The sequence below is a fragment of the Thamnophis elegans genome, chromosome 2, assembly GCF_009769535.1.
Source record: "Thamnophis elegans isolate rThaEle1 chromosome 2, rThaEle1.pri, whole genome shotgun sequence".
NCBI classification, from domain to species: Eukaryota; Metazoa; Chordata; class Lepidosauria; order Squamata; family Colubridae; genus Thamnophis; species Thamnophis elegans.
The window spans coordinates 98,652,260-98,664,997 of NC_045542.1; the positions used below are offsets into that span (position 1 = coordinate 98,652,260).

General features: G+C 42.0%; 1 protein-coding gene across 5 annotated transcripts in view; it reads left to right on the top strand.

Moving 5' to 3' along the window:
- Positions 1–3,970: 3,970 nt before the first annotated feature.
- PDLIM7 (PDZ and LIM domain 7) overlaps positions 3,971–12,738 on the top strand; it is a 59,417-nt gene continuing 50,649 nt past the window's right edge. For all 5 annotated transcript variants that reach the window (XM_032208641.1, XM_032208642.1, XM_032208643.1 and 2 more), the window contains exons 1-2: positions 3,971–4,114; positions 12,155–12,261. In XM_032208641.1, coding sequence (XP_032064532.1) covers positions 12,157–12,261 — 105 coding nt within the window. In that variant the 5' untranslated portion in view covers positions 3,971–4,114; positions 12,155–12,156. The remainder of the gene's footprint in view (positions 4,115–12,154; positions 12,262–12,738) is intronic.

Consider the following 12,738-nt stretch of genomic DNA (forward strand, 5'->3'; position numbering starts at 1 on the left):
TTGCCAAGACAATCTCAATCTTACACGGGAAAAGACCAGAATACAACAGTATTTCTAACAGCAGCATTCAGGATTTCAGAGCTTGAAATCTAGTATGGTGGAAGATAGAGAGCCACACTGGGCCACTGTGTCCCTCACACATCTCCTTTAGAAAGAAAACCTGGTCTGTTTTGAACAGACATGAAAAAGAGTTTTCATCCTTTTGTTCTTTTGGCAAGATGACGAGTGCTCAGCAGCAGTTGGGAGAATGGAAAGCTCATTGCTAGACATTTGACAGAAATATTAAACTAATAATTAAGCAAGATATAGGCCACTTAGAATTGGATTCAATTGTTAACTCCTCTGTTTTATTAGCCAAGTTTACACGTTGCACTATAAACTAGTTAGTCAAATTCATACACCATACAACTAAGTTCGCTTGCTTTAGATTGTGAGAGCCCTGATAATGTGCTATATTGTGTGAATCCAGATAATTGTGATTAATTCAATAAACCCAAACTGTTTAGCATGATGTATAAACTCAATCATATCAGCTTGACTCAGAGAACACTAAATCAGAAACCATGATTCATAATACCTAACAGCTAAATTACACATTGTATTAAGGCAAAATGTAACAAATCACAGTATGACTTAACCATGCTATGCAGATCAAGATAATGATTTACTTTGGAACAGACTAAACTGCTTCACAAGGCTTGTGGGGAGGGAATATCATTGGAAGAAAAAATATATCACAATCACTTTAGAAGAACGGTAGGATTAAAAAATGAATAAATATAGCAGTTTACTCCCACACACTTGGCAACCTTTCGTGGTTGAAATATGAAAGGTAAACATCGTTCTCAGATATCTTGGTCTTGCTTTCTTCTGTTAAGTTAGACTGAAGCAAATGCAGCAAGATCATAGATTCTTAACTATTACAAAAACCTATGGATATTTAATAAATACAGTATTAGGCAATATTTTAGAGACTTTCCTTGGAAAGGACTGGCTTCTCAACAAACTATGTTATTGTGTACAAGGTAAGAAATCTGGAGAGTGTGAGCTTTGTCATCTTCTTTGTAACATGACAATTCATTCTGGGAATTGTGAATCACAGCATTTTGCCTTAAATAGAAAAGAAAGCAACTGGAGATTTGCCTTATTCAGCTGTGCAGTTGCATTAGCCCAGTAATTTTTCCTGGCTCTGTGCTGGCTTTTAACTCCTCCGTAAGGTGTCCTCTGGTGACCTTCATATAATATTGATGGAACTGGTATGCGTGAACATAAAACCGTATGTATTGATTCCATATGCAGAACTGTAGATCATTTTATATCCTTTCTAGTTTTGTACACTACTTTCAAGTTTTTGCTATTTTCTTTGGTCATTTGCATCTCTAAAGTACTTTTCCCTGTAATCGTTCAAGATTTGTGAAAATAAGAAATGAAATACTTTATGTACTCTAAATAAACCTGTAAAGATTTTCCTCAGAAAACCACACCTAAGGCTACCTTTACAGACATAGTATAATCGTTTACAGAAAAGTATAATCCTTTTCTTGTACTTTTAGGTACCGGTACGCATATTTGTCACCTTGGGGGAAGATTTTGAGAGGAGAGCTAATTGAAAATGGCTGCAGTTGAAGGCCTTTCATTCATTGTGTGAACAGGAGTAAGTGAAAGAAATAGTTATGGGCACACAAGTTGAACACTGCAAATAAATGAAGCTATGAAATCTCTAATGAACTTCTTTTTGTCTTCAAAAAAAGGATTATGGCAGATTGCCTAAGGAATTATAAGCATGCAAAACAAAATCCCAGAATCATTAGAACTTGGAAACAAAAGCACATATACAGATACAGCATGTATCTTCATGTGACCAAAATTTGTACCATGGTCCATCAAATGGCTCCCAAAATTGGAACAGTGCCAAGCTGCATAGTTCCTGAGCTTTACCTGGATCTTACCAACATGCTCTTTGTGTTAATATTTTGCTTGTTTTGTTACATTCTTACTTTAAATTGGTCAATGGTCATAACAAAGGTGTAATTTGGAAACAAAGCAGTACATAGCTTCAACAAGTTAAAACACAAAAGAAGTTTGAAGATCCACCCTCATCACAATTGTCTGAAGCTAGTATAAGTGTTGTGACTCCTGGAAGAAGCTCAGGCATTATAATTTCCAGAGGTGTTGAAAATTCATTAGAAAGCTTTGGAGTCCTTCCAAACTGAGAGTTTCTACTGCTAATAACAATTTTGAGATTACTATCCAGTGATTTTGGCTTTCCTAAGTTTTCTTTGGTAAGAAGAAAAAATGTGAAGAAAACTCTGGGAAGGCACGGGTGGGTTGCAAAAATGATATTCCCATTCCTCTCAGTAAATTCAATGCAATTAGGGTAATTGGCCAATAAAAAGCTCATTAGTTAATACCGCTACTTTCTGTAGGGAAATTCCTGCCTCAGAGCCTTGAGAAGCTACACAAAATTGAACCCCACTTGTAAAGAATAGATGTGTCACACCCTTTATATAAAACCAGGATCAGCTTAATTGTTGTCTACTTCATCACACTCAGGCAGAGAGAACAGCCTTGCTTTTTGGACAAAGCTAGATTCCTGTATGAACTGCAAACGTTCCTCAGAGGTTTTATCCCAAAAATGGTATCATTTCAGTTTTTGCTCACGCAAGGAACTAGTCCAGTCTTGCTCATTGTTTTCAACATGGAAATGTCCCTTAAATTGCACTTAAAAGTAATTGCCTTACATGCTATAAGCCCAAGATGGCTTTGTGTACGTACAACTCTTGTCAGAGCTATTGTGTATGCTTGCTCTGTACACAAAAGCCCATACATTTAGAGGAGACAGCTTACTCTACCTAATGGCAAACCTTTTTAATTTGACTCAGGATCAGTAGATAAAAAAGTTTATTTGGCACCTTTAACAACCCGGTGCTTGATAACAATTAAATCAAATCCATGTTTATGATTTGGACCAATGCACATGTGGGCAATAAAGAATCAAATAGGAAAAAAAGTTTCACCATATTCAAGAGAGGTTGAGTGTGGCCTGATCGGAAATGGCAACAATGGCTTTGCAGTGTTTGCTGCATTCTCATTGCTGGGAGTCCCTTTGGAAGAAGAGTCTCTTGTGTGCTTGATTCTGTGTAATGAAGTACCCTGGCATCTATTATTTGCCTCCTCTGGGGAAAGTACTGCAAACATAAGGGTCATGTGCGCTGTTACCGATTACTTTATATGGCATGTTTTCTGACTTTGGAATGCTCTACTGTACCAAAGTCTTAATTCTATCTGGGCCACTTCCCAGACTGCCCGCACATCGGATTACGCTTCTCTACCCAGGGAGTGGATAAGATGGACTGCGGAAACAATCCCCCCCCCCCCCCAATTTCAAATCGTTCCCCCTTGAGTTGCCCTTTTTTCCCCAAAAAATAAAATCAGCTTACAGATGGTTTAAGTCAGTCAAAGCTCAGTCAGAGATCTTTACGCCTCAGTTGTGTGAAGCAACAAGTATCTCCTGAGCATATGCAAAGTTTCTGTTTCCTTCCAGAAAGAGTAACCACAGCCCCCCATTCACCCTGGCCCCAACATTTCCAGGCGTTAAGCAGCTCTCTATTTCCCTGTGTTCAAATACGACAATCCTAAAGCATCCCGCCGACTTGGAAAGGGAGCAACAGCCACAATTTCCCGGTCTTGCTTCTGCACAAGGCTTTCAAGAGCTGGCTAGCCGCCGAATGTCAACGGGGCGCGCCCCATCTTCTCCCCCAAACGGGATCGCCTTTCTTGCTTATCCAGTCCCGCGATCGTTGGGCTTGGAAATCACCGGCGGCGGCCGCGCCCTCCCCGGAGACATCACCCCCAGCAGCGACTCCAGGGGGAGACTTCGGGTCGAGGAGGCGCTGGCTCCCACTGCCGCGCATGCGCTCCTTACCCAAAGGCGCTCAGGGGGCTTGGCTAAACGCAGAGCGGGCGGGGCTCTTCTATCCCGGCCGGAGAGGAGCGCGAGGGATATCTATATATAAGGCTCGCTCTCGTCTGCGCGGCGGCGAGCGCGCTGAAGCATTGAGGGTTCCCCTCCGTGCGAGCCGAGGCGGGAGACTGCCGTGCGCGGGCCCTGCAGGTAGGTAGCCCACTTTAGGGGCGGGGGGGAGAGACGGGAAGGCGGTAGGTTTGGCCTTTTCTGGGAGAGCGTTAAGGTTGCTATAGCCTCGGAGGGAGGGGAAAGAGACCGGCCACTAAAATAGGTGCCGAGACGGGACTTGTGTGTCTCCGTCGTAACCCGGATCGCACCGTGCAAAGCGGCCGTCCTTGAGCCAAACGGCACTGGGTCCCCGCTTGCTTTTCTGCACCTCTTTTCCTCCTTTCCCCACTCCGCATCTTCGGCGCGTCTCCCGGAGGTGGAAAGAGCCGGGCCACCCAGTAAGTCATCTAGAGAGACTATCCTTCCCGTCCGCTCCAGCCCCGGTTCTATCTTGCCACCCAGGGGCAGACCGATGCAAAGCGCGCGTAGCCTCGGCGCCCCGAGTCCAGGTTGCTGCGACACTGTCCGGGCTTTTTTTCCCCCCTCTCTTTTTTTTTTGCGCGGCCCTTGAGGCGTCTGCTATGAGCTTTTAAGCTCCTGGGATGTTGCCGGCTTTCCCGGCTTCCTGTGCCGGATCGGAACGCCCCGTTTTCTGGGAGTCAGCGGGGCTGCAGACAACGGCAGGCTCTCCTCTCAATTGGGGAAGGGAACCGGGGCTGTGGGGTCCCGCTGCGGCGGAGAAAGTGGGATCGGGCTTTTCGTGAAGGGAGAAAACATGAACATGATGAACCTTCCCTGAATTTAGCTATTCCAGTCTGTTGGACTACATCACTCGATGCTATTGGTTATGGATGATGGGAGTTGTGTTTCCCAATGCACCTGGGCTGTCCCAAGGTGGGGAAGTCCCCTGTGTACAGTAGTATTCTGTCACAGGTTGCCTCCTAGCAAATGGACCTTTCGAGTGTTGTCATTTATATACGGTATTTTCGAGCTCAACTTAATACAGTATTATAACATTTAGGAGAACTCAGCTCCAGGCGAGCAGTGAATAGTGTGGCTTTTGTAATGGGCATCAGCTGGGATGCTATAAAGATGGTAAAGCACCTCTGACATTTTAACTCTAGGACTTTTTTAAAAATCTGATTGTGAATAGATTTGGAAGGGATAAATATTACCCTCCATGCAAACAGTATATCTCTGAAAACAAGACAGCAGGAAGAAGAATCCTAGTTGTTCTTTAATGGAGTTTTAGAAACATTTAGTTTCTAAATTCCATTTAGAAACAGGATTCTGAACAAAATGATCTTTTGATCTTATCTAGTGGGATTCTTGTTTGGATATCTTAAAGAAATTATTCCATCAGGTGAACAAATAAACTAAATGACATGCACATCATATGTGTGTTTCTTTCTGACGGTATTCTGTGACATCAGTCTTATGGGAAGGGACATCCTAACCAAAAGAAAGTTCAGTTCCTATGTGTCAAAATTTAAATTTAATTTTAAGGAGAGTGTGGTTGATCAGGACTATTGAATTATTAAGTCATTTATCTTCAGCAAGATTAGTGAGGAAAAAGATTTGCAAAAGGCATTGGGGTTGGGAGTAATACTCCCTGGCTATTGCTCATCTGCTTCTTTCCATTTGGGAGAACTGCCAGCTGAATCCACATCATGAATAAACTCTTTCTGGAGAAATGCAGGGTTAAAGAGTGAGAAAGGAAGCCTAGTCATTCTCCATGTCTTCTATTGGCTTCCACTCCAAAGTGACCTTACTCTGAAAAGATGAAAGTTCTGATGTTTGCAAACGTTAGGGATCTTAAACATGCCATCTCTTGGGACAGAACTTGCCTCCTTGAAGTTGAGAGATTTGTGTGCAAAACAAGCAAACAAAAATCCATTGGGTCACTCTCAGCTAGTAATGAAATAAGAAGATATGTTTTCCTTTCCCAAAGTGAAGAGGGAAAGTAGGAAGGGATTTTTCTTTTTTTACTTCTAAAAGATTTATTATAGAGGAGTATTTTTATGTTAAACTTTGCAAGGGAGTAGGAGGCTATTTATTAAAAGCTAAAATTCAACAGAGCTTTTCTTTAGTGCTGGTAATATATATGGAAAAGTATCTGCCTTTTTTAAAAAGCACAGTGGATTCCAGCATTGCTGAGTGATTTTACTTTCAAGACAGTACAGAAGTGCTTGAGTAATTTTATCATTCTCTTCTGTTTCAAGGCAGAAGCCTCTCCTTATTCCCTACTCTTTAGTTAATACCTGTCAGCGGATTGATTAGCTTTCCAGTTTAGGTTTATATTCTGCTTTAAGATCATTGAATCATTAGGAATTCTAATGTGGATCGAGAAGGGGAAGCAAAGCAAGTGATGAAATGCGTGACTGACCTCGTAAAATGAACTCTCTGACTAGTTTATGTATTGTAAGGGACAGTATACAGTACATACAGATGGGGCAGTTTATCTCATGATGTTGGTATGTGGGTTACCATTTCCTTGTCAGAGTGGGTTACCTGTAGATGCTATGCAATGGTCAACTTCCTTGGTGGAACACCTGGTGCTCTTTGAGCCTGGTTGTTTGCTTTCAGATGTTTCATTACCTAACTAGGTAACATCATCAGTGCAAGTCACATTTGGGCAATGAAATGTTTGTTCAGTGAAACAACCAAGCTCAGAGAGCACCAAGAATTCTACAGTTCAGTCCAGAGTTACAGAAATTCTCTTATATTGGAACTTCCTTCGTGCCTGTCAAATACTCTGCTTTGCCTGACTTAAGTTTTTGAAAGATTCTAAATTTAAAGTGCAGGGATGGGCAACCTTTTGATGGCTCAGGAGATTTGGAAAGGCTGTAGCGGGACACAGCCTGGAGTTCAATCCTGACCGGCTCAAGGTTGACTCAGTCCCTTCTGAGGTAAGTAAAATGAGGATCCAGATTGTTGGGGGCAATATGCTGACATTGTGAACTGCTCAGTGAATGCTGTAAAGCACTATGAAGCGGTATATAAGTCTTAAGTGCTAGTGTTATTCAGCCACAGTGCACTTGGGGTAGGAGTTTTGGAAACTGGTATAAATTAGTGATAACTGCATGGTTATCATGGTTAGAGGAGATTTCACATTATTTATAACTCTAAGACTATAGGCCTAAGCATGTATTAAATATATTATGGCCATCCACTCTGAGTGGCTGACAATATTGAGATATATAATTAAAACTAAATTAAAGATATCTATTATAATCCACTGTGACAAAATGATAACCTGTGTCACAATATCATTACAAACAAAATTCTGTGCTTGCATCATGAGGTCTTGTGAGGTTTCTCAATTATATCATTTGCATGATGAGGTTATGACACCTTTGTCATAATTCGTTCTCTCGTAGATTCTTGTGTCTGCAGCGTGTCCACAAACCTGGATGGTTACACAGTCCGTTCTTCTTTATTTTTGTTTACTAGCTCAGAAAAAAGGCAAAAATAAATTGTGGAAAGCATCCATTTGTGGATGATAATTTGTCAGTTTACTTTTTGATAAATGAATTATTTGATGATTGGATATGCATATCAGGGCAGCCATCTTGGGAAAACACTAGTAACATACACACAAATTCAAATGTGCATATCAGCTCTTTAAAAATTGTTAAGCCTGCTTGAATATAATTTCTTCATTTCAACCTTAATGCTAATCTCAATACTTCAAACTTTCCTCCCAGCTAGGATAGATATGTATGCCTGTTTAGAATAAGACGACAAAGTGATTTCTGATTCATGTAAACAAATACATTTGTTATTCTTTAAAAATGCCAGAGTGCTTTGAGGGAAGCAGAGTCTGTTTCTGGAATCTCTGTGGTTCCTGTTTCTTTCCTTTTCAGTAGGCAAATCCTAGCAGTGCCTGGTGGTGTATGTAGGTATGTTACCCTATCCAACTGACACATTGCTTCAAAATTTGGTCACTACGGAGAAAAGCATAGATATTAGTAAGGCAGAAATCTGACTTTATGAAAACCTGTCTCTGCTGACTAGTGTTCCCCTGCATTTAGAGAGAGCCTTTCTTTTTCCCAGCACCTTGATTCACCTTTATTTTTCCATATCCAGTGTGTTTTATCAAAGGACAGCTGATTATATTATAGTAGTGTTTCTAACTACAAAAGCAAACAATGCTCCAGTCAAGAAACTACCAACTCAGACAAACAAGCTAACAGTAAACAACAGCCCAATCAAGGAACCACCAACTCCACTCCCAAGAACAGGGCAAGCCACTAGTACATAAAATGAGAGCAAACCCCACTTCCTTACTTAAACTGATGATGTTATTTGGTTGGTAGTGAAACATCTTCAAGAAAACAATCAAGCTCAGAGAACACCATGGACCCCATAACGAAAAAGTCCTAGTTTGTGTAGTTCAGTGTTTCTGAACTTTGGCAACTTTAAAATGTTTGGACTTCAATACCCAGAACCGAGGTGGCGCAGTGGTTAAATGCAGCACTGCAGGCTACTTCAGCTGACTGCAGTTCTGCAGTTCGGCTGTTCAAATCCCACCGGCTCAGGGTTGACTCAGCCTTCCATCCTTCCGAGGTGGGTAAAATGAAGACCCGGATTGTTGTTGGGGGCAATATGCTGACTCTGTAAACCGCTTAGAGAGGGCTGAAAGCCCTATGAAGCGGTATATAAGTCTAACTGCTATTGCTAATTCCCCAGACAGTATGCTGTCTGGGGAATTCTGGGCGTTGAAGACCAGACATCTTAAAGCTGCAAAGGTTGAGAAATACAGACATAGCCTGAGACTGCACCTGCTGAGTAACCCAGGATGCTGCCACTCTCTATCCTGGTACTCATGGCTGGGGATGCTCCGGTGAGTCTGAGGATGCTGTAGAAACCTTGCACCAGGCAGTCAAATAACTGATGAGTGAGCTCTTGTTGTGAGGCATAAGACATTCCTCCTGCCCGCCCAGGCATGTTTTGCCGACTCAGGTTTGGGAGGAGGTGGGAGAAACCTAGGCTCTCAGATTCCTCCAGCCAAGCATGTTCCTCTGCGATTCCCAAGGAGAGAAGATATTAAACTCTTGGAAATGTTCCAAGCTGAAGTACCCCAAGGGTGCAAAGGAAAGGATGGTTCAAACTTGTATGCTGCTGCTGCCGCCAGAGTTTTTTTTCTCAGGGAGCGGATGGGGTTCATTATACTCCCCGCTCCCCAGTTTGTCTTCACGATATACTTTCCCATCCATCCTGCATTAAAAGAAAGAAAAGGTTTTGGGTGTGGGAGGACATTTTTCATTTTTCCTTCTGATTTGTCCTGATGTCTATTAGATCAAATAAGAACGAAGTTGACACTTGGAAGAGTTCCCAGTGAGTGCTGCAGCCTTGATGAGCAATCCTTGGAACATGACAGTAATGCTTGCCTTATATAGACAACCCACTGCCTGTGGGAAATGGAGGAGGCAAAGGAAGGGCTTTGTGTTCAGAGGAAACCTTTCCTGCTTACTGTACAGGGAGGGGTTTTTAATCATCTTATGTTGTAAGGAGGTAGGTGATAGCCATGTCTAAGAGAAGGTATCTCTTCCTTAATATTTAGGGTAGATTCTAGGCATTGCTATTATTTGCCACCCAGCAGCTTGCTAAGGTGAGGAATCTGTGGTCCTCCAATCGTTGTTTGAACAAAAGCTCTTACCATTACCATGCTAAATAGGGGTATCAGGGTTCAGGAGTGTGGGAAACTTCCCAACTCTGACCAATTGTCTTAGCCATAGCAGCAGAACACTCCCCCCCCCCGTTTCCTATCTCTCTAGAATAGTATTGGTATCAGATATTTTCTTTTCAGTTATAGGGGTGCAGAACATGATTACGGGCAGATCTTAGGATCAATCAGAATAGAGCTGGAAAGGACTTTGGAGGCCTTCTATTCCAGCCCCCTGGCTCAGGCAGGAGACCCTATACAATTTCAGACAAGTGGCTGTCCAGTCTCTTCTTAAAAACCTCGAGTGATGAAGCCCCCACAATTTCTGAAGGCAACTGTGCCACTGGTTAATTGTTCTCACTGTTAGCAAGTTTCTCCTTAATTCCAGGTTTGCAAATGTGAGGGCGCTTTCACATTTGTGAACCGGTAGCCAAGGTGAGTAGCTTTCACCCCTTTTCTCAACTATGGCAATTTCAAAATGCGTGGACTTCAACTTCCAGCATTTCCCAGCCTGCATGCTGTTGGGGAATTCTGAGAGTTAAAGTCCACGTATCTTCAAACTGTCAAGGTTGAGAAACAGTGCTCTAGAATTGGAGGTGGTGTCCTATCTCCCCTATTTTGATAGGGAAGATAGGAAGTTGACTTAAACTCCATTGATTTGAGGTGTGCAGGGAGAAACAGTCATACTGAGTTAAATAGATTGAAGCACTAGGTCTCTACATAACTCTGCCATTTTCAGCCTGCGAAGTTGTGACCGTCTCATCGTGACCCCATGGATAATGTTTCTTCAGGTCTTCCTGTCCTCTACCATCTTGTGGAGTCCATTTAAGCCAGTGGTGGGTTTCTGTTTTTTTTACTACCGGTTTGCTTGTGTATGCGCACGTGCTGGTGTGCACACACAGCCTCCCGCCTCCACCACTACCGGTTCCCCCAATCCGGGAGCAACCCACCTCTGATTTAAGTTCACACCTACTGCTTCAGTGACTCCATCCAGCCACCTCATTCTCTGGCATCCTTCTTTTGCCCTCAATCTTTCCCAGCATTAGGCTCTTCTCCAGTGAGTCTTTCCTTCTCATTACGTGGCCAAAGTATTTGAGTTTCATCTTTAGGATCTAGTCTTCTAAAGAGCGGTCAGGGTTGATCTCCTCTAGGACTGACCAGTTTGATCGAATTGCAGTCCAAGGGACTCACAGGAGTCTTCTCCAGCACCATAGTTCAAAGGCTTCAATTCTTTGGTGCTCAGCCTTCCTTATGGTCCAACAGCCTTAGGGATACCTACATTATTAAAGGCAGAGTTTCCTCGAATTAGCATTTTAAAAAATACTTCTTGTTGATAAATTTAACCCATGCATTTTAAAAACTGAATGGAACAAGGAGTTGGCAGATTTCAATTTTGCCTAAACAGTGGGAACATACTTGCTGAAAATTTTAGTAGATCTTAGATCTTTCATCCTGATTGGGCCCCATTACAAAAGAATATTGTTTTTGGAGATGCCATGAGAAAAATAGATTTTTGTACTATCCTAAAATTGCTATGTTCTAACAAAGTATCATTCCACATACTAAGTTGACTTTGAGACAGGTTGAGACAGGTTGGGATGGTTTGGTCATCAGTACTCTTTTGAACTATATACTTATTGCATGGAAGTGATGGCTGAGCAAAAAAAATGGATTTTCTGTACCTTTCTGATTGCTAAAAGTTTTGCCTTTTCACATTGGAAGCAATCATTTATGGCCCCAATTAATGAATGGATTGAAGACATGACGCTACTTGGAATTATGAAGTTGCATACATACAGTAGATCTAATGAAATATGATAATTATGTACTGTATATAATCATGTAAATGCATGTATGAGAAGTCCTTGAATATATATAATGCCATTTTGTTGTTTGTTTTTTATTGTTTTCCTTCTCTGTTCAATTAAATAAATGCATGTGAAACCTGTTTAAAAAAACAACGAAAAAAAGGGGGAAAGAACCAGTCTCCCATTTGTACCTGTCCAGGAGTAAATTTAGTACCTAAGTATATCTTATTTATCCAACTACTTCAGGGACTTAATAAAACCTGAGCAAAATTGATGGGAATATAAAAAAGCCCATCCAAACACCATGTCAATTGGCCCCAAATATCTGAAGCTCCTGTGCATCAAGGCTATTGGAAATACAACTCAATAGAGAAGTACCTCGGCTTCTCATGTTAACAGGCTTTCACTATGTTTTTGGACAAAGAAAGCTTGTGGGATTTTTCTGTAAAGAAGTGGGTGGGGAATGAAACTAGCTCTGGAGCAAATGGAAGAAGTTTAGTAGTGCAGCAATTGAGCAATGTTGTTTGCGTAAAAAAACGTAAAATTGTAAGATCTTGCTCTGCAGCATGCCACCATTTAGCGCCGCCCCTCTTCTGCATGCCTGATGTTTCTGGTTTCTACTGTTTTGGGTAACTATTAAGTTAATATTTTCTAACCCCTTAGAAATGTGCGACATGGACTCCTACAAGGTTCTTCTGGATGGACCAGCACCATGGGGGTTCAGACTGCAAGGGGGCAAGGACTTCAACATGCCACTCTCCATTTCCAGGGTAAGTAGTATCATCTAAAGTTTCGTTAACGGAACTGTTGTATTTTTCATTTCTCTCTCTCTCTACCATGGAGGATATTGAGACATTGCGACTGCTGTGTTACTTCATCATTTTGGTTGCAAACATTCAAAGTTAAAATATTCACAGCAAGTTGTGGGCTTGTGTTTCGTTCGCCAAGCCAAGCAAGGCCCTTCCCTCAGGAAACTGCCAGTTTGGATTGCTCCCATGATGTCATGAGAAGGACCTCAGCATTTAGGCTGTTACTTGATATCAGGCTCTCGGAGATCCCACACACTATTTTTGAGTCTGTGGCAATAGCTCTTGCCATGTGGCTAGGTGGAGATAGCAGTACAGGAAGGGATTGTGGTAATATGAATACACACATGCCTGCAGTTCCAAATGTGTTGGCAAGATGTGTAATTTAGTTGATCCAGAGGGCAGCAGTTTCGGTTTGACACATTACTGGCAGCTGATGTT